The 26,309-nt window shown below is 37.8% G+C and overlaps 2 protein-coding genes and 1 long non-coding RNA gene across 10 annotated transcripts in view; 1 reads left to right on the forward strand and 2 right to left on the reverse strand.

Annotated features, from left to right (window-relative positions):
- Positions 1-132, reverse strand: part of ICE2 (interactor of little elongation complex ELL subunit 2) — a 41,045-nt gene extending 40,913 nt beyond the window's left edge. For all 6 annotated transcript variants that reach the window (XR_008238135.1, XR_008238136.1, XM_052807053.1 and 3 more), the window contains exon 1: positions 30-132. Coding sequence is in view for 4 of the 6 variants with exons in the window: in XM_052807053.1 (XP_052663013.1) it covers positions 30-58 (29 nt within the window). In the remaining 2 variants the exon portion in view is untranslated. The remainder of the gene's footprint in view (positions 1-29) is intronic.
- A 151-nt stretch (positions 133-283) lies between these two features.
- On the forward strand, positions 284-7,507 carry LOC128150788 (uncharacterized). The gene is made up of 3 exons (XR_008238175.1): positions 284-400; positions 1,004-1,096; positions 7,379-7,507. It is a non-coding gene; the product is annotated as an uncharacterized LOC128150788 (long non-coding RNA).
- Positions 7,508-11,191: 3,684 nt separating this feature from the next.
- RORA (RAR related orphan receptor A) overlaps positions 11,192-26,309 on the reverse strand; it is a 382,970-nt gene continuing 367,852 nt past the window's right edge. For 2 of the 3 annotated variants that reach the window (XM_052807356.1, XM_052807357.1), the window contains 8 exons: positions 24,856-24,997; positions 22,781-23,176; positions 19,428-19,549; positions 18,059-18,191; positions 17,265-17,372; positions 15,744-15,854; positions 14,275-14,387; positions 11,192-12,907 (listed from right to left, as the gene is read on the reverse strand). In XM_052807356.1, coding sequence (XP_052663316.1) covers positions 12,743-12,907; positions 14,275-14,387; positions 15,744-15,854; positions 17,265-17,372; positions 18,059-18,191; positions 19,428-19,549; positions 22,781-23,176; positions 24,856-24,997 — 1,290 coding nt within the window. In that variant the 3' untranslated portion in view covers positions 11,192-12,742. The remainder of the gene's footprint in view (positions 12,908-14,274; positions 14,388-15,743; positions 15,855-17,264; positions 17,373-18,058; positions 18,192-19,427; positions 19,550-22,780; positions 23,177-24,855; positions 24,998-26,309) is intronic. The other variant, XM_052807358.1, reaches the window with a different exon arrangement.

A 26,309-nucleotide genomic window follows, 5' to 3' on the forward strand; every position in this document is an offset into this window, starting at 1 on the left:
TTAGGGGGACGAGGGGGGAACGTGCTTACCAGGTCAGCAGCTGCCCCTTGGCCGCCATCTTGACAGGCCCCTCGGGGAAGCGTACTCGCCGGTTCCTCGTCTCTCAGCCGCGTGAGCCTGCCTCACGGCGTTGGCCAATCAGCATAGCAGAGCGCCCGGCGCGCGGGATCAGGTGTTCTGAGCCAGCCAATGGCAACATGGGCTCGAGCAGCTCCTGGAGGGGCCGCGGCGGCCATCTTGTGGCAGGGGGAGTCGCTGCAGGGTGGGGGTGAGGGCGCGCCGCCGCCGCGGCCCGTCGCCCGTGGCAGGGCCGGCCCCGTCCCGCCGCGCCAGGAGGTGAACTGTGCCTAGGGCCTCTCCGCGCTGTGGGCTCCGCTCCGACTCCACGTTCTTCACTAAGGTGTGGCCCTGACCTGGCGTTGGGTGCCTCGAGCGGCAGTTCCCGCCCTGGGTGCGCAGAGGTCGCTGGGCCGGGCTCTGCCGGGCGGCTCGCCCCTGAGGGAGGTTGGGGCCGTGTGTGAGAGGGCTAAGGTGTCTTGCGGAGGTTGCTGCATTTATCAGCTTCCCTCCTCTCCTGGGCTTCCAGTTTCCTTGGCTCACTTCCCACTTGTTAGCGTGGGCAGAGCCACAAAACCTTTTTTCTGATGCTCGGGCTTCCCAATGTGATAAAATGTGGAATTCAAATATTCTTAGTACCTGTAGGTCTAGGTGGTGGAAACTCATTTGCTTGTGGTATTATAAAAAAAAGTGGTCCCCTTCACAGCTCTACAGATGGAGAAATGAAGAGGGAATTGAGGATTGTGGCATGAAGCAATCACAGTGTTCACAGCACCTAGTCCTGTAACTGGAACTCAGGGCACTATACAAAAATACATAAAAATACTGAGATGATTCAGAATGATGTCCAAACCCACAAAGAAAGGAGTCCCTTTAGCTTGCATGCACATTAGTTTTAAGGACATTGTTGGAATTTAATTCTGCCCTTTTTTGGTTTGTATCTCAGAGAAGCAGAAAGGTTTCTGTCTCCCTACTGGATCCACCCAGCGCCCAGTCCTGGAGGTAGCCTTGTAAGGAGTAATCTTACTTCAAAACCCAGGTATGGTAACAGTTACATAGCTGAATGTTTAGAAGACTTACCTCAGATTGTGAGTGTGGCAGGTTAAATTCTACTTCAGTCTGCATCTCCCTAAAACCTGCAGTGTCCTTTTTTTAAATGGTGCTACTTCCTACATGTGGTCTTTCTGCTTCCATGACATAAACATGAATATCAGGAAACACTTTTTTACTGTGAGGGTGACCGAGCACTGGCACAGGGTGCCCAGGGAGGTTGTGGAGCCTCCATCCTTGGAGATACTCAAAAGCTGGACATGGTCCTGGGCAACTGGCTCTAGGTGGCCCTGCTTGTGACCTCTGGAGGACCCTGCCAACATCAACCATTCTGTGATTCTGTGAAATGGTTGGGGGTCAAAACCACCACCTCCTAACTTACAGTTTAGCTTTCCTTATGGGGAGGCATGGGAGTCCTTGGTTCGTCTCTCACTTCAGAAAAATTCCTCCATTTTATATTGAACATACATAGTTGTTGCCTAACCTGTATCTTGGTGGTTAGGAACTCTCCTGTGAGTGGCAAGATTGGGCAGGAATCAGTCCTGAGGATGAGAAAATTAAATCTGGATTTTCAATGTCTCGAAGACTGCTTTAGTCATGGAGCTGCTGTAGAACAAATGGTACAACTTAGCGGTACAGTTCTACGAAAGTGATCACTTCCACTAGTTTTTTCTTGTAGACTTGATCTGTAGGTGAAGGCTGCTTCCAGATACAGTGCTTAAAAGATGAATGCTAATGCCTATTTCCGGATCATGGTCGGGCATATAAATACTGAGCTGTTAAAGCTCTGTCAAGACTGAGACATTTCTGGGTAGGTGCAGAAGGAGAATGTTACATGCCTGAAGTCTTATGACCAAGCGTGCTGCTGGCATTCAGGTGCTCCCAAAGTTAGGACAGCAGAGGGGAGTTGCACCTTTGAATTTTGATGCCTAAATTGTATTAAAACATCAATTTTGATACCCAAATCCTCGCTTAGATCTAGCCCAAAGCAGTATTTCCAAAGTCACTGGGACAGCCTTAAGCCAGATTTCTTGTATCTTGCACTTGATGCAGTGAACTGTGATTTCAGACAAGAAGACACCTTCAAGGAGAGGGAAGCTAGATTAGTCCACGTTCATTCTAAGGAGGTTTAAAGCTCTTGTTGGCCAAAAGGGGAGCTTAAAAGGTGTTCGGGAGTCTTGTTTCCCTGCTGCCAAACGTTACGTGATGTGTGTTCTAAACAGCTCTGATATACGTGCTTGGAAGCACAGCCTAATTTTGTAATTGTGCATTCCTTAAGGAATAAGCATAATAAACCACAATTCAGAAAAACAAACAAGATGCTACTGACAAAAAATTAAGACGAATTTTTCCATTAGAAGCTGAAGTTTTATTACAGGATAACAGTACATAAAGCACATCTAAAATCGATGTGTTCAATGCACTTAATAAAGGTAATGTAATATTAAAGGTACAGTTTCTAAGTACAATATAACAACATTCATATTAGAATGAAAATTGGAGTATTTAAAAGACAACATTAAATCTCTTATTTTTACAGTCATATTTACAAAATGAATCAAAATACTTTTTTCGGGACTGAGTAAAATAACAAACTTGAATATAAGCAGGCTATCGTAAGAGTGAGTTGGAAAGGTCCATGAAAGTGAAAAGTTAAGTGATTGGGTAAAGATCATTAGCAAAGGTTTAGTACAATACCACTTTAGTATTCCTCTTGATGGCTTACATTTTATTGTGGCTAGAAAAGGAATTTATACATACTGTACACATAACAGACAGCATATATTTACATGTACAGTATAATTGCATTTAAACTTGTGTGTATTTACAGAAATCTGAGCATATCACTCAACGAGGTTTTTGAAGTCTATGTGCTTAATCTTCAAACTGATGTATATTTATAATCAGCATTTATTCTGGTCTTGTTACGTTGAACATTTAGTAAACAGGGAGAATATATGTTAACCAAATGGTTTGCATAAATATATCAAACTATTAAAACAATAGGGAGCACGTGTTCCTGGCATTATGTATAGGTTGGTACATACAAATTTAAGAGCGAGTCCTTTTCTCTTTGAAAATATCAAAAGGTGACTTAAAACAAGGGAAAATAAAATTGTCATGGCTTATATTTAAATAAGATTGTAGCTTCAAGAGGTTTTTATAATTGTCCTGATAGTGTTTGCAGTTAAACATTCCACTTATGAAAATATATCCACGGTGCAGTAAAGTTTGTATTTATTTTTAGGACAACAGTATGTTTGTTGTTTAAAAAAAATTATTTATATATATATATTCCTTGGATTGAGGGTATAAAAGCAGTGCATGGAAGCCAAGAACCATGGCTTTAAAATTCACTACCTTCTATTATCAAAAAGTGCAGTAAACAGAAACATTGTATTTAATAAATTGCTCAAAAATCTTTGCTAAAGATCTTATAAATTCAGTAATATTACAGAAAAATTCTAATAAATATTTAAAAGGTTAATTACCTCCTTAGTTAGATATTTGATATCCATCAGTTTTTAAGAATTAACATGAAAACAGTATCTAGAATGAAAGGAACAGGGGATAGGAATATTTTAAGGGTACATGACTACGTAAATTAAGGTATACATGAAAAATAAAAACAAAACCCCCAGACCTGACAAAACATTGCAAATTCCACTTCTTAATTAATTTTAGTTGCTAATGGCTGTCCTTGGATATGTATGCATGATTTATAAAGCATATCCAAGGACTGAATTTAGCCATCCATCTATCATGGAAGATTTACAGAAAATTCCTATTTACAGTAACTGGAGTTAAGTGTGTAGGCATGGCCTAGTAACATCCGCAGTTTGAGTGTGTACAGATCCTATTTAAAGTGAAGAGGGAGGAAGGCACCCAGCAGAATAACATCTATAAATATCGGATGCAACGACAGGATAGAACTCTCCCAACAAGCCAAATAACTACCTCCCTATCAGACAGACAGCATATTGTAATTACTTTATACTGGCAGATTAGATGTTTTTCTTTTTTCTGATACAATACAGGCAGACTGTTTTAGTAACCAAAAGGATAACAAGCTGGACAGAACATTTTTAATAACGTTAATAATGTTAATAATGTAGAAAAAAATTCTACATTTGATATCAAGTATCTGTACCGGTGAAGTAATTTTCTCCTTATTAAATATACTATAGAATAATTTATATAATGACACTATGCATTTAAAGAGAAAACCATGTCCCAAATCTTGTACTCTGATACAGGTACTTGTTGGGCATAAGTTGGTGTATATATATATATATATACACAAATATATATATATTTATATATAGTTATACTCAGTGAAATTAACAAGACCCAAAGGTGGTATTGTCTAGGAATAAAAGGGGTTTGTTTGCTTTTGTTCACAAAAGTAACTTATCTAGCACCACACATCAGAAAAACACAAAAATAGCACACTCTAGTTCTAAACAGCTATGTCTAAAATAGATTATATAGTAAAACAGATATTATACAGCATAATGTGGTATTTGATAAACAGATAAATATTTGCGCTGTGTAGGCTGTTTATAGTATAACTTTATCTATACAGAATGAAAGCAAAAAGTTAACTGTATAGAGGTGAGCAGAACAACATTAAATATTATGACTCCAAAGCAGAGACAAAGTTAGAGTTGAAAGAATAGAGCAAGATAAAATGTTTACAGGCCATTACAAGTCCTTAAATTAGTAGTAAAATAAGGAATCAGTTGCTCAAGTTTAAGAAAGCAGTAAACAAGAGATTGCATTTACATGCAGATGTCTAAAACTTGTATTTCTTTTAAATCTATGCACAAAAAGTCATTTGTTTTTATTGCTTGACATTCAGTTATGGCTAGAGTATTTTTAACCTTTTTTTTGTACTTTGGAAACAAGAATATTGTTAAAGGTGCCATAAAAATGGACAACATTGAAAACAGTTTGCAAATAAACCACCTAACACTGCAGTTCTTTATACATTTTAAAAAGCCTTGTCTGGGGTTTGTCATATGTTAAATATATTTAATCTGGGAAAATACATTGTAGCTTGAAGCCTCCCATTGGCCCAAACATGCAATACAAAAACACATCTCCAGAAAAGGAGCAGGCAGACAATACAGTTACATATAAAGAAGCAGCCAGTTAATGTCCTAATAGTTTAAATATTCACCACTGTTCTGTAACTGGTTTCTAAATCAATGTAGAAATGAGGAACATTTTGGATTTAGAAAGGTGTACAGTACGTATGCCTTTTTGTGAAATAAAATTCACTGTATTGCTTATGAATTCTCTGCATTAGATATAGATAGCATTACAGATTGCAAGTTCCTGTAAAGTTTGTGCATCTACATTAAGACTTTGTGGGGTAATTTAGGGTAGTGTTTCTCAAACTGAAAGTCACAACCATTTGAAAGTTGCCAAAGTGTTAAGATTATTATCAAAACATGATGTCAGGCAAACGTAGCTCCGTTCTGTGTGAAGTGCAGCAGCTCAGTTCTCCAGCGCAGAGCATGTGGTTGTGCTGGCTGCAGAGGAGTGCGCAGGCCAGGGAACTTGTCCCACTTACTGGATGCAGCTCAGCCCCCCAGTGTGGAGGAGCTAGAAGAGCTGGCTGTTGGCTGCAAGCATTTGCAGTAGCCATGGAGTTACCACGTACTAGCAGCACCTCAGTTCCTGCAGTTAGGAAATGCTGCCCATCATTACAGCTGGTTTGCACTCCCTGCCCTAGAAAAAGTTAATTCCAACAGAGGGCCCTATGAAGAAATACAACCCAGAGGAATTGTGCTTTCAGAAAGCTTGAGAAACACTGACTTACAGGAAAACAAGTATACAAAGGACATATGAACACCAAAAACATGCAAATGTTAACAAAAAGGTGTTATGTCACACATCAAGTTGAACAACTTGATTGTGAAGTTCAGCTTGAAGAAGTAATGAGATTATGAGGGAAGACATACAAGTGAATATTGTGGCAGAAGAAATGAACCTACGAGTATTGATCTGAAGCCTTTATCATGTTTTGTTTCTTATTTGGATAGCCTACTTATTGCTATAAAGTTATTGCTATATTCTACCAATGATAAAGGCAAAAAAAAAAGAAGAGATAAACAGCAACATTACATATGAAAAAGGTAGAATACAGCTTTTATTTTGATGTTAAAATTCTATTTAGTACCTGAATAAAGTTCCAAAGATAGACTGTATATTATCCTAAATTTTATGTATTTTTCCCCTCAAGTCCAGTGACTTAGCATTATTTAGCGAGCTATTATCACAGTACTAGGATTAAAGCACATACTGCAATGATTTTTAAATAAATACTCCTTTAAATTTAAAAACTTTTCTTTTTGTTGTTGTATTTGGTATCTGTATGCATTTGCCCTCATTTCCACCAAATGATTTACTGACAGGAATATATAAGAGAATAGGAGGCTAATATTCAAATATATTCATGGATGAAACTTTTAAAAGTAATAAATATTAGTATTAATAATGAAAAAATAATTGTAATAGTTATATTTCTCCAGCTAAGGAAAATAAAGATGTTTCTTCTGTGCAAGCTGAATCAGCTAGCACAGGCAGAATTTTATATACTGAGTACTCAAGAGAAAATTGCTTATTATTTTTAGATATTGGATAGTAAATGCTGTTTCTGACATTTATAAGTTTATCTACATTGGGGAGTAGAGGAAAAAAAATACACATTGTTTGCACAGTTTGTACTGTGCAACCTGTTTTGTTCATCAAGTACAGACTGGGGAATGTCTATGCCAATCCAAAAAAAAGATATTTTGATGTTTGGATCACCCCACTACATAGTTAAAACATCTTATAGATTTTATGTATTAACAGTATGTTTAATTGATACACAAGTGTGTGAAGAATAGGTTCTGTTGTGAATCAGCAATAGGAATTTTCTTCTACTGAAGATGCCAGAACACAAACTGATCAAGAGGTCATACTTGCTAAGCAGCTGTCTGCCTTGGAAGGCCATTCCAAGCTAAATGCGACCATTGGCTTGTAATACCATAATAAAGTTTTCCCTATTTATTAAGCAACCTAAAGTAAACAACTGGAAGCCATATACCCAGTGGAAAAACCCTCAATAACTTAAGATACTGGAGAACTGATGCTTTTTGTAAGAAGACAGACATGTTTGATGGAGAAATTCACTCTCTTCCCAATCTAACCAAAGTCTTGAAATCTTGCTCATTTTGTTTGTAGTTGCTTATTAACTTTTCTACCTGCATTTTCAAAGGAATATGAAGCCATAAAAGAAGGCTAATTGGGACACGCTTCCAGAATCCTACAGTTTGGCACTTGGAGACTTCCTAGACATTGCTGGTTTTTGGTGCCATTGTAATCACTTGGAATTGCTGTATTTGATGTACTAGATATGAAAATGTCTTCAGCCTCAGTGTTTCTTTCCAGTCAGGTTTTTTGCTTTACTATGAAGCATATGCAACAATGACAGACAACATCTGAAGTGTTGTTCTTGTATTCCTGCAGATCTATGTTCCATTTTATGTGACACCATTGCTGAAACCTAATGATTACCTTTTCATTCTTATTGTACTATCATAAACTGATTTGTTTTCTCTGACAATAATTTAAATACTGAAAACCCATTTTCTATTGCAAAACACTGAAATTCAGCTGGAAAAGCAGTCCTATTGTTATAAAAATGTCCAGAGGGTATTGAAATTCATTTCAATCACTTATTTAATGGGTCAGCATTAATCTATTTTCTAAAATGTAATTGCAAAACCTTTGCGCTGTTTCGAGTACTTTTGTTTTGAACAAAACAAAGACCAAAGAGCGGCTATATGGCAAAACTGAGTAAGAGAATGAGGCATGCATAGAGCATTTAGTTAAAAAAAATATCCAGTTCTCTTGTGCCTGGGGGGAGGAGGGAAGGGAAGAAATACTAGCATATTTTTTAAAAAGTAATTTGTTCCACCAGCAGTACTGGCCACCCTGTTGAAGAGTTTTAGAAGATCCCTGAGCACATTAGTTTCTGACTCTTAACCCCAGCTCCAAAATGATAGGGCTTCTGTTGTTGATAACGAGATGGATTGTCATTCACAGTTAAGTCAATCATAAGGTGCTTATCTATTTACCCTTTTTTTCACCAATCAGCACAAAGAACTGTCAGAAAATAACTTTTATTTTTCTTTTTTAAATAATAAAAGGGCACAAAATTTAAACAATGTTTTGTGACAGTGGTTTAGGATTATTATCTGGCTGCCCCTCAACATCAGACAAGTGATTCAATCGACATTCCTTAGCAAAAAGAACCCAAAACGAAAACAAAAAAAAATCCAACAAAAAAAATAAAAAGAAAAAAAAAGGCAAAAAAAAAAAAAGAAAAATCCTGTACAAATATGTATTTTTCCCTGAGGGATCAAGGTTACACCCGCAAGTGCTCTATGTACATATTGCACTGTAGAGGAATGAAGAACATGTGCAAAAAAAGCAACGATGATTGAAGCTTACTAATCAAATCTTTTAATCATGACTGCTATGTCATCTTGCATTTTGGAATGTCGGAACACAGCTATTCCTTTAATCTAAAATGTAAAAAACAAAAAAAAGAAAGAAAAAGAAAAACACACCTCTACTATGGCACATTCAATGAAATAAAAAGTTTTCCGAAGACAAATAGACAAATTCCATCAAGAAAATAATACAAAGTTCGTTCGTTTGTTTTTTTTTTGTTTTTTAGAAAAATTACATTACTTTCTTTCATTGTTTCACATTACAAAATCTTTTTTTTTTAATGTTTACACAAATCACATTTTATTGCAGGAATATTTCAAGTGCCATCAAACATTTATAGAAGGGTTAAAAAAATAGAAGTCTCTCTAAAGTGGTCCAGACAAGGCTTTGTATAGAATAAATCTTTTTTCCACCTTCTATTTTTGACTTAATTGAATACATTTTCTTTATTCCATTGACACTTAACAGCCTAGAAGCAGCCACTCACACGTACCCACACATATATTCATGTGCGCACACAAGTGTACTCTCTCACACACACACAGGTGCACATACACACACAGATATCTTGGTATCCATACTAAGATAGATAAGCTTTAATAAAGAACAACCAAACTTAAAAACAGCCTCCCTTTTCACCTAATCCCATAGTTTTTAAAACACCAAACAATGCTGGAGATGTTAAGTAAATCAGGGTGGTTCAAATGACAGTATAGTATCTCTTTCCTAGAAAGACCCAATGAAAATCTCTTTGCAGGCTTTAAGGAACAGATCATTCAAAACCAACATATTATTCCTTTATCTTCAGCTATCCTCAGGTTTTTGTTTGTAGTGAACTGGGCAGATTATGAAAATACTCACATGAACATCCATTGACCCCAAATATGTTTTTTAACTGAATATTTGGTTGATCATCTGATACCAGGCCACAGTCCCAGAGGTTCTGCAGAGTGCTTTTCCTCTGCTGCATTGGGTTCTTACATGGCCGTCACTCTTACCAGTCACTCTGATGTTATTCCACATCCTCTTTCATAAAAGCCTCCTTGGCAACAGAAGTCTTATCAGTACATCTGCCATGCTGTATCCCTTTTTCCCCCTCTCTATGAAGAGCAAAACAAAAATAATATTCTATTGCCAAGTGGCTGTTAACTGCAATCAGGAAAGCAGAGTTACTTGGGGTATGTATGCACAGCCTTATTTAACAAGGTGACAGTATGCAGGAGCTCCCATGGACAAAAATGACAGCACTTTCTGGCCTGGAAGATCATGTCACAAGCTGTTTGAAGATGCAAAGGGCTTTCAGCTAAGGCCCTATCTGGAACCTTTTTATGGTTATGTATTTTACTAGTAAATGCTCCAAAAATCTGTGTTGTCAATGACTTATGGGTGTAAATAGGCTGAACTAGATACCAAACAAAACGACTGGCACCTAGATGCCTGGTAAAGTACTAATATTCATCAGGAAAAGGTAAGAAAAGGAAGTGACTGAAAATTAATCCCCAAATATTTTGCCTGGTAGTCTACTTACTGTCAGAAGTAGGAGTTGTATCTTGCTCTCTAAAGTACAGGTCTTACTTCATTATTCATTAGTAGACACTGAAATTAAGTTTAGTTGATCTTTACAGGACTAGCACCTAAGGCTGGTCACATTCAGAAAACATTTGTTAGTTAAAAGGGTTGCTTTAACAATAGGAACACACATTAGAATGAAAGTACCATATCATGCCAGTTACTCCAATAAAGTAAACAATGATTCTAGGAAAAGTGTTTTGGTGGGACTGGAGAGAGCATGTGCTGGGCTGTGAGCCACCTCTTTGGGAGCAGGCAGGATGGAGCAGTAAAAGGACAGCTCTATGGACTTTTTCCAAAAGCCCTCTCATGCTTCCATCCCAGTGCTCACAGAGGTGCAGGTGTTGCCCTCCCATACTCAGGAGGCATACTGCTTTGAAGGGGAAACATATGATGCTCATCTCCCCCTCCTTCCAAACCAGAGACAAGTGATAGCTGTAAGCTCCCCTGATGTGGCAGACTATAAAATTTTTAATAGGTGTTGTAGCTAAATGTCTCAATTTGACCCCAAAGGAAGCATCTTCAAATCATAGAATAAACCTCTATTTTGCTTATAATAACTCACTGACCTAATTCTCCTTTTTAAAACAGTTAGGCTTGTGTGCTTCTATTCACTTCTGTTACTTCTCAACAACTGTAATACATGTAAGAGATCGTTCATCCTTGGAAGTCATAGCAGTGGAGCACATACTGTCTCATTCTTTTTTCTTTTTTAAAGTTCCTAGCTTTTTTTTATGTACTTCATCAGAAACTTCACTTGCGTAGGCCTACAAGGCATCCAATTGTACATCTTCATCTCATCCAAACCAATTATGCACCTCTGGCTCAAACAGCCACAGTTTATTTTGTGATGTTGTTTATTGTGAATCTGCTTCCCTCAGAACTAGGTTTACTTGCCAAATTTGCTCAGAGATGGTATTATTCCAAAAGGGCATGGTAATTAATAATAATAAAGACTGCAAGATTCAGCTTATTTGTTGGTTATGCAATACAGGAATCACGATTTCAGAATTACAGAATGCAGATTTATGATAGTAATGATTTCTGGGCATTATACAGAGTACAAAACATTTTTTTCTAGCAACAGTGTGCCTTTACTTTGTTAGTCTGTCCTCATCTGATAAACTTTAAAGTGCATCTTTTTAAATAAGGAGAGCAATGGACTTCTCTGTTCAGCTACCAGAAATAGAACTGCTGGATGCTGGAAGACCATGGGCCAGTGTCTCATCTCACTGAAGTCAAAGACAAACCTCCTATGGATTTTGATAGGCTGGAGTTTGAAGGCATTGTTTACAATATGGAGTACAAAAGTATGTAATATTATGTATAAAAATTACTTTTCCACATACATGTCATACACACATACTTTTACTGTAGATACAGACTTGAGTAAATACCTTCGAACCTGGATTTACAGTGGGCAGAAATACACTTTATTTAATAGCCTGATTTTCAAGGATGCTGTGTTACTCATTTGTAAATGATCTGTAATTGCTTAGTTTAACTTTGACCACGGAAACTCAGCACCTTTGAAAATGAGGCTGTTGACTTGTGCACCTAAATTTGAATTTAGGCATAGGCATGTGATTTTAAACATCCAGGTTTGAAAGATTTGAAAATAAAAGTACCTTTGAATTTAACAGCTGAAAAGCTGATTTTAATTTAGAAAATTGTCATTATTTTCAACTCTTTTAAAAAATCTGTAACCATTTCAGGATATGACCAGCCTCTCTTTAAAAGTAACATGGAAAACAGCAGCATAAATACCTCCCAATGTACCAGTACCTGCCAAACCTTTTTCAGTTAAACTTGAATTTCTGGTGCACATGCAACACAATGAACACGCTAGCATTTAATTTAAAGAAAAAGGTGCAAAATGAAAGTGCCTTATCAATTCAACAAGAAAAGCTATACCAGTAACTACATTTTATATTAATTAAAACAATATATAAACAATATCTCTTTTGCTATATATAGTCTTCATGCCCATTTACCCTGTAATATATTATAATGCTATTGTTGCTATTGCTATGGACCCTTTTCATGCCGTTCTGTCTACTGGCAAACAGTGGTAGGTGAAAAAAATCGTCCTTCATGAAACAATGAGCAAGTTGTGCAAACTGATGCTGAAATCTCTGCAATGCACACCAGTCGCTGATTACTAGGTGGACTCTCTGTTCTGATCAACAAATTGATTGTTCTGTCAAAAGTCTGGGCAGTGAACTACAAGAGAAAACAACCTTCTGACATTAGTACCCTCAGTCTGTGTAAACAGAGGTCAAGGATTGAGAAGTTGAGACAGAAAAAGGGTCCATATTTGTAGGCATAATGGAAATCATATGCATGAGAAAAACAAGTTCAACTTTGTTTCATTGTTTCCCATCCTTCGCCTGACCCCGACCGCTAAGAGATGTGCAGTGTGTTGGCTCCCTAGGTCTGTGCAGGGCCATATAAAGTGTCTTGGTTTTCTTTCTTTTTTTTCTTTTTTTTTTTTTCCTTTCTTTTGTTTTAATGTTTGTACTTCGGACATTCTAGAAGTGCTTAGGTGATACGTTTACCCATCAATTTGCATCGCTGGCTCAAATTCTGAAGTGAATAACTCCTTGTAAAGTGGAGGAAAATGAAGTCGTACAATGTCTGGGTATATTGCTTTAAATGCCATAAGCTTTTCTGTATGTCGTCCACACAGTGCTCTTAAAGTAGACACTTTGCATATTAACTGTAAAAAAATGAACAGAAGTCATATGGTCATATATGGAACCAGGCCTCCCAATCTTGCTCTTAGGATTAAAGCTCTCCCAAACACTTTGAGTTCCCTTCAATTGTTTACCTTAACAGTGACATTTCAGATGCGTAGTCATAGATGTTTGTTATGTAAGATTAAAAAAACCCCAACAAACAAACAAACAAACAAAAACAGAGGAAGCCACTAAAAGGCTATTTAAGTAATGGAGTAATTCTATTTGTGAAAAAATCATTTCTTTAAGCGTGTAGGAAAATGTATCAGTAGGTTTCCTGACTTGCCTACCAAGCACTGGATTGATACAGAAGTATTTCATGGCTGGATCTTCATTCATGCAACTTAGTCATTCTCTTGGAAGAAGGCAGCCCTCACTACTTTTAAACCCACTGTGAATATTATGGAGGGAACTGGCAATGCAATAGATTAGGCTTTTTTAATTTATGCCAAATAAGTTGAAAAGGAACAGACCAGAAAAATCTGTACTTCAAAAATATCACTAGGGTACTCCCTGAACTTACCGAGTAAATTATTTGTATCAAAGGACATGGAGGAAACTTCCTTCCAACAGAGGCATCCAAAGAATATACTGGGAGAAGAATTTTATGAGCTAGGATTTGAAATGAGGACAATCTGCAAAGCCGGGGCTGGACCATCCTGCTTCGATTGCAATTAATTCTGTAGTGTGAACTAAGCATAAGCTTTTCGGCTGTGTAGAGTTCTAAAAGGAACTACCTCTGTAAGGAAATGCCTATCCTTCCCCCATTCTTCAGATTTATTTTTTTTAACATCACACCACTTTTCCATTTTTGAAAAATTACATGAAGATACTTTAGATTAGCATAATAGTATGTAGTATCTCTCTTCTTTTCCCTAGGCATCAGTATTTAGAAGAACTGCTGAGAAAAAGGCTGTGTGGAACTTCTCATGGAATACTGAAAAACAAGGTTAGTTTGGGTATTGCATGTTATAACAACTTAATTGTCATGCAGGCAGAGATTTCAGGAGGATTAAGGCATGCATGTTGTAGAACTGAAATAGTATTCTGTGTGGCAGAAATGTTGCTTAGGAGAAACAGGATAAAAACGTTCATCACTTTTCATGAAGTTCAACATTAAAATACTTATTTTCAGACCATTATCAGCCTTGTTCCCTAGTACATCATAATTTCACTTCTTCTAGTTCTTAGTAAATAGCTTCACCTAAGCACCTTGATTTTGAACAAAGAATTCTGGGTTTATAAATAACATACTAACTGTGTAAAAGCTTTTAAACCGTAATTAGTATACTGTTCATAAGAAAGCATACTTTCACAGTCATGTGACATGGTACAGTATGATTCTTACCTTTGTTAGAATTCCATCTTCTCGGTGGTTCTTCTGTAGGACATGCTGAAGTGCTAGCTGGATCTTCTGTTGGAGTTTTTCAATTTTTACTTTCTCCTGAAGCCATGAGCGATCTAAATATAAATGGAGTTAACACCTCTAGTACCGCAGACATCAATCACAGTGCACCAGGAAGTACTAAGTCTGTTACAGATTCATCTTTCTTGTTTCCAACCTTCCTTCCACTTCTTATATACTCTCATATAGAAAATGAGTTTCAAAATTAATAGGTTTTGGAGTATATTTATTACATGCATTTAAAATTGCTTTTATAAAGCCCTTAATTAGAAGAATGCAGCATATCTGTGTAAGATTTATTAATCATTTGCTGACAAGGTCTGTAAAATGCAGGGTATTTACAAAATGAAGCTAGCAACTTTTTAGTGGGAAGTGAATAGATCACATAATGAACAAGCAGTTGGAGTGGATCTTGCCAAGATCTACAGTGACATACAGAACAATCTGAAGCAAATACTCAGCTATTTAAAAAAAAAAAAAAAAAAAAAAAGCTCCTAAACTTCCTAGCAGAAAAGGAGTATTAGCTGCTACATCCTCTCTGTGGCAGAACTATGGGATTCTGTGGCTTACATACTAAGACACAGGGCTAACATACTTCCGATCTGGCAAACAGCACGAGAATGTCTTTATGGTAGTCTCAATAAACCCACTGTTGCTAACAGACTCTTCCACCACCACTCCTGAGTTCACTGTGCTGCAGTCTAAAAACAGTGTTTATTTCCTTGGGTGTTATGCCAGACACAAACTGACTTTCTGCACTGGAATCTTGTTTCACTCGACCTAATAAGCCTTCCCAGAACCTGGAGTACCGTGCGTATCAACTTTATCAACTTGAGATTATTAAGTTATTTTAGTCATGGGTATGGTAGAGCCAGGCTGACTCTTGGGGTGACTCGTATGTCTGGCACTGTAATGCTCAGTGTACCCAGTTTCATGATGGGGACAGATACCTAAGCTACCTTGGTACCTTTGTACCACACTAAAATGGCAACCCTGCTTAACAGACCTGAGGTGACGCTGGAAGCATTCCGTCATGTGCTTGAGAGAATTCTGCTACAGCTGCAGGCTCACATACATTGAAAAGCTGACTATATAAATTCAGTGGCTACCTTCTGCCTGTCTCACCTAGATTGATCCAGTGGTCTCACTCACATGCATTTAAGCGTTTGCAAAGAAGCTGAGTCCTCAATGAGGTGAAAATTTGGAAGACAAGGGCTTAGATCAGGATTTCCAACTTAACAAATGTATTCCTAGATGCATAGTTTTAATGTGTTTATTAAAATAAAATTTCTGGTCAAGAAGGAGACACTCAAAAAGATGATGACTGTCTGATAGTCTTAACATCATTACAGAGACTTCAAAATAAAAACAACCTCTACCAAATAAACCTAGAGCAAACCTTTATCTCTTACCTGCTGACATTAAAACAAATGCAGAAAACAAAGCTATCTCATCTTCCGTCAGGTGCATAGAACATAAACTTTTTCCAAATTCAAACACAAAACTAATGAAGTCTTCACAACCTGCCAAAAAGAAGGTACAGCTCATACCACATTGTTTAAAAGTACTTCAGAGCTCCAGAGTTGTTGATTTATTCTGACGGAGGTGAAAAAGGGATGTAAAATACTTCATAGGTGAATGGTCTTCTCCGTAAGGACTGTGGAGTGATGGTAGTGAGATGTCACTCGTGCCTGAGCTTATTATCCCATTCCCATGAGCCCCCAGCTCCCACACCCTGACAGCAAGTATTTTGAAGGTTTTGCACGCTGTTATCTTTCCACATTTGGTTCTTTTGGGGTAAACATGGATAAAACCCAAGCCGTTTTCAAGCTCAAAATTGGTTTAGCTTTGTTTCTGTTCTAAATGGAACTTCCTCATGTCACTGTGGACTAGAGGTTCGAAATGTGTACTTGAAAAATGCTAATTTTAAGACTATTGAGCACACAGAAGAGGGGGGGAAGAGAGGCATACAAGGTACATGCAGGAGCAAAGGGAGAAGCCAATGTCTCAAAGCTTTTCATGCAGAAAAGGAACTCTGTCTCCTTTCATCCATTCTCTTGCTCACACAGGTGTAAGTCAGGTTACTGCTGCTGTTATACATGCTGTTACTCAGTTAGCGAAAGTGGAGCCCTGCTTTGAAGGGGATTGCGACCTGATGGAAGAGGGCTCTCCTCTGCAGATCTCAGCCCCAACCCAGCCTAAATTTCTGGATGTAGTTGGTAAGAGATGAAAGTTATGTGTCATTGGAACCCACCGCTGATACGGCATTCTCTGAATCGTTTGCACTCAGACCTTGTACCTTGAGGTGTTTTAGAAAGGCAGAGAATGCTTCAGTAATTGTACAGCATTCTCTGCTGCCGTATTTTCGCTGCCCTCCAAGATAGCTTAAATCCCAAATTTATACCCAGTGAAATGCATCCTTTTAAAATTAGCAAAAATATACAGGAAAAAAAATTCAAATGATAAACTGTGGTTTAATAAAACCCCCTGATTTACAGTATTTTACCTGCAAATAACTGGACTTTGCATATTACAAAACACCATTAACATCCTCAAAGCAGTAACGTCAGTATATCCAAAATTAGCTTAAAATCTGCTGCCTTTTCCAACAGGATATATAAAATGTTACACTAGATATGAAATCTGGGCTTCTGCTCTGAACAAGTGTGTCCAAACTGCTCTACCCTGATCTAAGTGTTGAATTTCAACACCAATGGTCCTTTACTGCACAGAGTGAAGCTGTTTTAACTCCTGAAATCAGCTTGGCCTCAAACAGAGCCAGCATGACTGCTTACAAAATAAGCAGTTTGAGCTTTGGAACTCTTTTATTTGAATACTATAGCCTGAATTTTTAAAAGCTGCTGTCCCCTTGCTTTTGCATCTTATTATTCTTACTCTGTTTTTTTAAGACACAACACTTGACATTTCCTTACCTAAGGACTTGAAAACCTCTGGGCTAGCATACTTGCCATCAAAGTAGACTGTGTTGTTCTGGGAGTCAAAGGCACGGCACATTCTGATGAACACAACCTCTAAAGACCCTAAAACAGAAACAATGTATGTTTGACTATTTAAGTAGAGACTTCAGTTGCAAAGAGCAAGTGAGGATTTAAGAATTTCCTATGCTCTGCATTCAGTATCAATCAAGTTAGTAGGTTTCTGTGGTGTAACAGAGCATAGTTTGATTTGCTAGTAGAATCAAAAGAATTCCCATAAACCCCTTTAGAAATTTTTGGTAAAGCAACCTAGTTAATGCTAATAAACTCTAATAATTTTTATTAGAGTAATGGAAGTCTCTTAAGTCAAAGCAGCTCATTTCAATTTATGATCATGAAGCTTCAACAACTTTGTCCAGTATTTGTAAAGTGCATTACTTCTACAACATCTTGCATAGAACAATCTGGATTTTTACCTTGAAATACGTTATTCACTATTCGTAAGCCAAAATAAAAAATTTGAATCCAACTTTTCCATCTTTACCCACTCATCGCTCCCTTTGTTCCTAATGGAAATTTCATGCATAGACTTGAACTCATTCTATCCAGAGTAACTAAGAAGGTGTATTACTTCAAACAAAGACACAGACAATTTGTGAGGTTTTTCCTGTGTATTATTTGAAATGATCATTGTACTACATATGTATATATGCGTATACAATCACTGTATACAGGTAACACCTTCATCAGTCAAAACTAATGGAAGCAGACCTTAAAACTGACCCACATACCTGCTTTTAAAAGCACAATTTGATCGTTTTGACACAGTTCCATAAAGCCATCAATGCGTTTGGCAAATTCCACTACATACTGTATAGCTTCTGTTATTTTGACTGCGCATAACTGCCACATTACCTCCCTTTGCTGTTTGAGAGAAAAGGAAAATTGAAAGATTACTTTTCAAGGTTTGGAAAGCCCATTTTCATAAAGTAAAAATGAGTTGGAAAAAAAAAAAAGGCAGAGTGAATTCTCTCCGGCACTCCTGGCTACAGTCTGCTTGTAAGACAAGGGGAATTAACCTTGAAGCCAAAGCCTCATGTGGATGAGTGACAATGCAAACACGTAGGACTTCTTCAGTGATGTCAGAAGAGATCCAGGTTGGAGTATTCTTATTTCATAAGCCAAAAATGTCAAAGTATAATGATTCTGGTCATTTCAGTGGGAATTTTATTCGCTGCATCAAAAGAAAATGCTAATGTACACTAGCAGTGCATAATCACATTTTTCCTATCAACTTCTGTATTTTGTACTGAATGTAAATTATCTAACTAGCTCGTCTTCGTAAGGATACGTATAAAGATACAGGAAGATCATCTTGTTAACAACATAAAGAAGGCATGCAAGTAGTGATTTTTTCATATGTTTATAATAATTCAGAATGAAATTACCTAGCGAGTGGAAAAAATGATAGTCTTAAAGGTTAAATATTTTTTTGTGGTAATGAAAAATACGTTCACAGAACAGTGTGCTTTAATAGTGCTTCCCAAGCCAGTTTTCCAAAAATAGCCATTTGGTAGTAGTTTGGATGGAAGGCACGTTGGAAATACAAATGTCAATTAAATCTTACAATAACCACTGGCGGCATGGCAGCACCATGCTGCTATTCTATAGGTAAAACTGAAACACCGAGTGACAGTTGTAGAATGAATCAGGATTACAACCAGGCATTGAAGGCTGGAAATCTGACAGAGTTCTGCGTTTATAAGCTCAAAACAAAACACACCATGTAAAATTACAAAACTTGGTGGCTTCAGCTTTTTTTTGTTGTTGTTGATCTGGGAGATTACAAATTAAGAAATTAAAATAACATGCCATTTAGGATTGAAAAAATTTCCCTGGTTTCTTATCCTTGTTTGTCAGTTACAGACAGATAGATTTTAGGAACATGGCTTTGCCTTTTCCTGTACCTGTACAAATCACAAATGCAAAGGATATAACCATCTTGCTGCTTTTGATTCTAGTGTATTATTTTTTTGAAAACACACAAAAATAGACATTCCTGATAGTAAACAGAAAGCAGTGAAAAAGTGAATTTTGCAGTGTGTTACGGCAATACCATGCTTTAAAAAAAGCATGCCGTAGTTTGGCACGCTTTTATACCTTGTTCTGGTAGTTCTCAATCTCTTCCTGCAGAAAAGTCTGCCATGTTATCTGCTGTAACTCCTCTCTCAAGTACTGGCAAGTTTCCATGTGTGACTTGGAAATATTCTGTGCAAGATGTTCTAAAAGAAAGACCAGAAAGTGACACACATTAAAAATGCAAACCTATAGCTTCAGACATGAGACAGCTAACGTATTCCAGTTGCAACAGGGGGGCGGAGAGAGGGTTAGCTGTTAGGAAAAAAGCGCTTTCATTTCATATCTCCTTGGATTTTGCCTCATGAAAATAAACACGTTTAATGCAAACTGCTACCAGACTGAAGGATACCAAAGCAGAAACCTGGTTCTTCACGCAGCTGGCGCGGGGGCTGGCGCAGGCATTAGAGGGCACTCTGCGCGCACACACGCACCCGCTCGCCCTCTCGCACAGCCGGCCGGAGGTTCCCTGACAGGAACACCAAGCAGTCCCTCCACTACCTTGTCAGATGTTTAGGTGAACTTGAGTTTGTTTCGCAATAAGTAAACTTCTGCTGGGGACAAACTTCTTCCTCATGCAGCAGTGGGTGCGAAAGCAAGCTTGCAAGATCAAAAAGCTTGCAAAATAAAGGCAAACTTGGTGAAATCTGGGAGTGTTTAAACCATCGCAAATTCAGTAAGTGGCCTTGCTGCCTTTAGTAAGATAAAGTTAGCTTTGAAACCAAGGCTGAGAACTATGCTGTTAAGTAGAGGCATACAAAAAAATCCAAATGAGCGAGGCGATGGACCCCTCAAGTTAAGGTGCAGGAATCTCTGTGAGGATGGCCGTGCTTAATACAGGACACTACGTATCATGTATAGGGAACATAAGGGCACTGCCAGCCAGGCAGTAGATCTTCAAAAGCTAAATTCATTTGTTTTATACAAGAGAAGCTTTCTAATAAAGAAATACAGATAGTTACCACCTGTCCAGTGTTCTGTCAAGCAGGACACTATCACATGAGGCTGCGTGTGAGGGAAAAGTTTATTTTCTTTTCTACTCTCATATAATTAAAAAAATTCTAGGAAAACACACTTATTAGAGAATCCAGATAATGACTATAACACATTAAAGACTCAAGTCTTCTTTTCTTCAGCTTTAGAGTAGTCGCTTAGTTAACTGCACAATTTAAAATTTCCATACGTTTTAATTCCAATTAAACTATTTTCTGCTGCTATACTTGGTTAAAAGACCTGTAAGGCAGATGGATATTTATTCATCAAACTTGATTCCATAAACCTTTAGGAACACCTTCAAAAGCATGAATGGCATTTAGACGTCTGAACTCCACTTCTACTTTGTCTCTCTCTTTTCTACCCTGACTCTTCACATGCGTTTCTTCTGTTTTAGCACGTGACAAGTACAGGCCTGATGACTTGTCTCACACAATGCTGCAGTTGGTGCTTTTGCAGGTTAGGCCACTGAAAAGGAAGGCTTAAAATGAACAAGAACGGTGGTCATTAACAACACGGGGGTATTCTGAGGGACTCGGCGTTAGGTCTTCTGTGAAACTTACTTTGGTTGATAGCAACCAAACCCAACTTTTTACAATTTGAACTGCTGAACCAATCAGTCTGTTCAGTATCATACTTAACTGCATTAATAGTTTGATGTAAGGTACTACTCAAAAAGTCTTTTAACATACAGCTGAGGTAAAATCAGATTGTAAGTGCTGCTACCTGAGCAATCAATAATGTAGAATGTAAGACAGTTTATACTTTGGTTGTCATCATAGCTTTCATGTATTTCAGAGCAATTTTTTTTTTCTTACAAGGGTGTACTTAAAACATTTGCTCTCGCTAGCAGCAACTGACAGCATTATACCTGTGCCCTTGCAGGATACAGAAGGTGAAATATTACCATGTTATTCACAAACCTCGGCCTCAGTTCTGGGCTGTATCTCAGCACACACCTAAATACTTTCATTGAACAGCCACACCTTTCTAAATTGAAACCTTAGTCTGGAAGACAAACATTCTTCAAACGTTGTTTGGTAATGTCAATGCTGGGCACCGAAATCATGCTCTGTAGGGTTTAAATGCAAGCACTATGTAAATAAAGGTAAGCAACATGACAAACTTATTTTAGACCAGCGTTCCAAACTCAACACCTGGCCTAGGAAGGAAAAGCCCTTTCTTTTTTCTGTGAGTTTAATGTAGATCTTTTAATAACTCCCCTGAGAATATTAACAACCATTTGATTGAGACAAAGCTGGTAGCATAGGCTTTGTCCTAATTTTTTCTTCTCATTTTTACTTATCTGTAACTGAAGTTATTTGAACTCAAGCCAGACACAATATTTTGGCTGTCACAACAAATTATGTTGCAGAGAACTGCATTCTGCAACATAAGGACATTAAAAAGTAAGCCTTCTTGTCCCTTCCTCGCTGCAAAATTTTTCAAAAGAACCTAAACTGAAGTAAAACAAGCAAAATTTCTTATCATATACTTGCCTCTAATTAAAAAAAAAGTTAGTGAAAAGAGAAAAATTTAACTTGGAATACCTGATTTTTCAAACTATTTTTAGGTTTTCATAATGGAATAATTAGCAAAAATGTTGTTTAAGCAAGCAAAATCAGTTCTAAATGCCTGACTTCTTATATAAGTAATAGAATCTTAAAGCCACTTCTCTCATGTCCTGTTCCAGTTTGCTTATAACGAGCTCACGCAGCACGCTCTAACTCGAGTCTCAGATGTTGACAAGTCATAGTTGTGGAATTCAGCCCTAGTGTAATCATTCAGAGAAGAGTTTAAAGTAAAACATGCTAATTAATGTGGTTGTTATAAGGCTTTTAGGGAAATTATCAAAACTTGCTACATTAAAAAATTTTCTTAAGCATTTGGGGCCAGATTCTCTTCAACCAGTGGCAAGGAGAACTGCCCTCAGATTAGACTGGTGCTTTGGTTTCCTATTTCCCAGGTACAGGTAAAGAGCAGAAGAAAATCAGCCTCATAGCTTTTTGTTAGAAAATAAGAGTATTGGGGTAATGAAAAAGAAAATGAAATGTTCAAAAATAATTTGCAAATAAGGAAAAACTCCACTCAGCACTAAAAATTAGCTTGTTAATCAGTATTCAAAGGGTTCTATTACAAGGACTGAAAACAAAAGCAACACTACTAGAGCAGATCAGCCACAAGCTCCTGGGATTTCTAGTCCAGTTCTGTAAGGTGTTCATCGTGTACCCCGATTAGGGTATTGTGCCCTTCACAGAAGAATGCCCATACATGCTCACAGCTGTACTGAAGCAGCATTCTCGCTGTCACCTGGCTAAATGTGTCACTTTAATCCAAAGGGTACTATTAAGACAATTACAACGTAAGTTTTTCTCTCTCATTACCTAATTCTGCCATGGACACAGTTGGAGAGGTCTCCCCATTTGTAAAAGAACAATAAGGGAAGAAGCCCGATGCTGGTGTGTAGTCACATATTGGTTCTGGTTTGATTCCATTAATATCAAGACCCGACTGATCTGGAGAAGGCTGTATGTCTAAGTAGAAGCTGCTAACTGCAGAGTCTGCTTTGCTACCTTCAGGGGTATGCCCATCAATGTAATTACTGAGGTCATCATGTAGCTCTGTTAACCCATTGGTGGTGATATTGTATGTTGGTGTTAGTGGTTCTGCCTCTCCTGGTTGCTGCTGATGATCTCGCTGCTGCTGCTGCATTCGATGTTTCTGCACCTCCGCATACAGGCTGTCCCTCTGCTTTTTTGACATTCGACCAAACTTTACAGCTGAAATACAGACACACAATATATTACATTTCTACAAATCCACTACTGCATTTTAATTGTCTTGGGTCTTTAAATACTACACGGAAGGACACAGTATAAAAGGCAAATCAGCAGGACAGGCAGACCTAAGAATCACTTCTGTTCAGTTACAGGTAACATAGCTGGAGCATCTACTCTTTAAAAGACTGTTTTAACATGCTACTTAAATGGACCATTAGAAGTCACTCTTTTAGCTTAATTCATTAACTTTCCACTTCTATACCAAAAAGATTTTCTCATATATGTTCACCAAAGTTGACAGATGCATCTCTTCAGCATACAAATCCTACCTAGAAAAGTGGAAGCTAAAACAGAATACGCTGGCTTGAGATGAACTGTCCAATTCCTACTAGCTGTATATTCATACTACAAAGTGAACCTAGAATTAGGTACAAACACGTGGGGTCTATCTCAAAGAGTATCAGAAGCAAGCTTTCTTGATATTAGGACCGAAGCCCATGGGAAGAACCACAGAACCTGCTTTCAGCACAGCTTACTGTGACAAAGCACAAACGTTTGCCCAGTGAATTACTGTTAAAACTATAGATGTGTGTGTGTGCGCACGCACATGTGCTTATATGTATCTCTCCACAAAATTATGACTACTTTGAGAAGTATTAATAGTAAGCGTAAGCCAGAAGGAGCTGGTTTGCAACATCCAGGGAATTCCTAAGAACATAGTATGTGATTTCGGGGACCTGTATCAGCTGTAAAAGCTTCATCATTTAGGAAGGTGACTACCACCTTGTACTTTTCTACAGGAAAGCAAACATGTCAGAGGGACTAGTCATTAACATGATCAACCGTTTCAGGTTTTTAGTTTCATGCCCAATAAAAAAAATAAAGACAATGCAATTCAAGAAGTAAATGTAATCTGAAAACAATCTCCTTAATCCAGCCTCGTATACCTAGAGTAATGCATAGGTATTTGTAGAACATGTAGTGTTGCTGTCACTATGGCAGGGGAAAAGACTGAGTCAGATCTTCAAACTGGGTAACCGATGGCAGCTTCATTACATCTATGGGGGAGGTGTGCAAGTATCAGCTGCAAATCCAGTTCTAATTGAGTTACATAAGCTTCCCTTTTACAGAGCTGGGTTTTCATCATTACAAGGTGTAATTTCGAGCTTAATATTAACAGCACTGGAACACATTTTCTTCAGAATTCTATCTTTGACAAAACACTGTGCTGTTTTCTCTTTGCATTTTTTCCATTATTCATTATACACACGTTTAAAGTTCTCTATATATTGTGAAAGAGTTCTGATCTGTACCAATATGGCAATCAGAGTGTTACTTGCAACTATAGTATGTCACTTAAATTGGAATAGCACATACAGAAAGTATTCACATTACACTAAAAACCGCATCTTCAAGAAGTGACCAGAGGCAAAGCTCTTAACTGGGAACTATAATAGGTGAGTATGAAAAAAAAAAAAAAAAATCCAAGAACTTCATACATGCCCTGATTTATATCTATTTATGTGAATATATACCAACATATAAAAACCACTCGATGATCTCAACTATCAGCCTGATGCGCAATTAACTGGTAAATCCTATGTTGTTTTAGTTGAACACACAGTATACTAAACAGTATTTTACTTTTTGCAATTAAGCGATGTGTTAGCAGAGCTTACCATCTCGAGACATCCCCACAGCAAGGCATTTCTGTAATCGACAGTGTTGGCAGCGGTTTCTACTGGTTCGGTCAATCAGACAGTTCTTCTGACGAGGACAGGAATACGTAGCATTGCTTTGCTGACTCCTTCTGAAAAAGCCCTGTAATAGAATTGCAAAATACAAGTCAAGCAGCTGTTAACTTATGGAGCAAATAAAGACTCTGAAAGGTAGCATACCTAACAGAAAATGAAGTTCAAGTGCGCTATTGTCAACTAAAGGAATTTAAGAGGATTTGGGTTTTTTTTCCCCCCCTCTCCTAGAAACAAACAAAACCCAGTAACCAGTAGGAAACAGTTTGTAAAAAAGTGTTACGACACATAAAGAAATTACACATTTTTTCACTGATTTTACAGATCCCATATTACATATGGTACCCCAGTTCCTTCCAAATGAGATAAAACTAATTATAGACCTAGATTTCCTTGATTTCCTATCTTTCCTGGGTCAGCATAGATCTCCAAAATAGGGAGGATTCAACAGCTGCTACCCTATTCTGCTCTTTGGAGATGACAATGGCAGGCTCTGATGTTCAGCCTCACCAATGCATGTATGTGTTTAAAAATACAGAACCTGATGCTGAGCAGTCCCTTCTACAAAGAACAGTTTAAAAAAATTTTTTTTTCTTAATTAGTTTGATGCTGACAACCAAGGTTTGTTCAACTCGGTGCAGGATTTAGATTTCTAAGGAGGAGGGAAGCTGAAACAGGTTTTATGTATTATCTCTTTTCTGAGTCAAATGCAATGGGTAGACCCATCTCCAAAGAAAGTTAGCACTGGAAGGTGTAGCTTGCAGTAGTTACAACTTAGTTCTCTCCATCAGAATGGTGCATGTTATTAACCACTATGCCAGCTGTTTGCTTTGAAGTTAATTTCATCTTTTTGCCACAGACTGCCCAAACGTAAGCTGGTGTGTGTGTAATACCTACTTCACAAGGATTCTGCAAAGATGTAGTCATTCTAAAGAGGCATTTGAGATCAGTGAGCACAGTATTTTAGTTTTATGTTGCCACATAATGGATTAATTAAGAGTGCTGCAAAGCAAATACTTCCTCAGAAAGGCTGGCACCTTTTAATTAAAGCTGGACATTTACCAATTTTTTATTTATTTGAAGGCCACATTCTGGAGTCCCTCGACACATGCACACTCTGTCCAGACGCTTGGTGAAATAAACAACTGGGAAGACTTCTGCATGACAAGTAAAAGACTTCCTAGCAAACTTCCTGCAGACAGAAACATGACAGAACACTGAGATAAAGCCCCCTGCTCCATCTTATGAGGAGGACACCAGTCTTCGTTGATTATGCCCCTTTTATTAAAGCTTTAATGGGGAAGCATAGAGCATAAAAAAAATGAGGAAACTGAGGATGCCTGTCTTTAATCCTGTTTTCCTGTACATTGTTTCTCACCCAT

Source organism: Harpia harpyja, chromosome 14 (genome assembly GCF_026419915.1).
Source record: "Harpia harpyja isolate bHarHar1 chromosome 14, bHarHar1 primary haplotype, whole genome shotgun sequence".
Lineage (NCBI taxonomy): Eukaryota > Metazoa > Chordata > Aves > Accipitriformes > Accipitridae > Harpia > Harpia harpyja.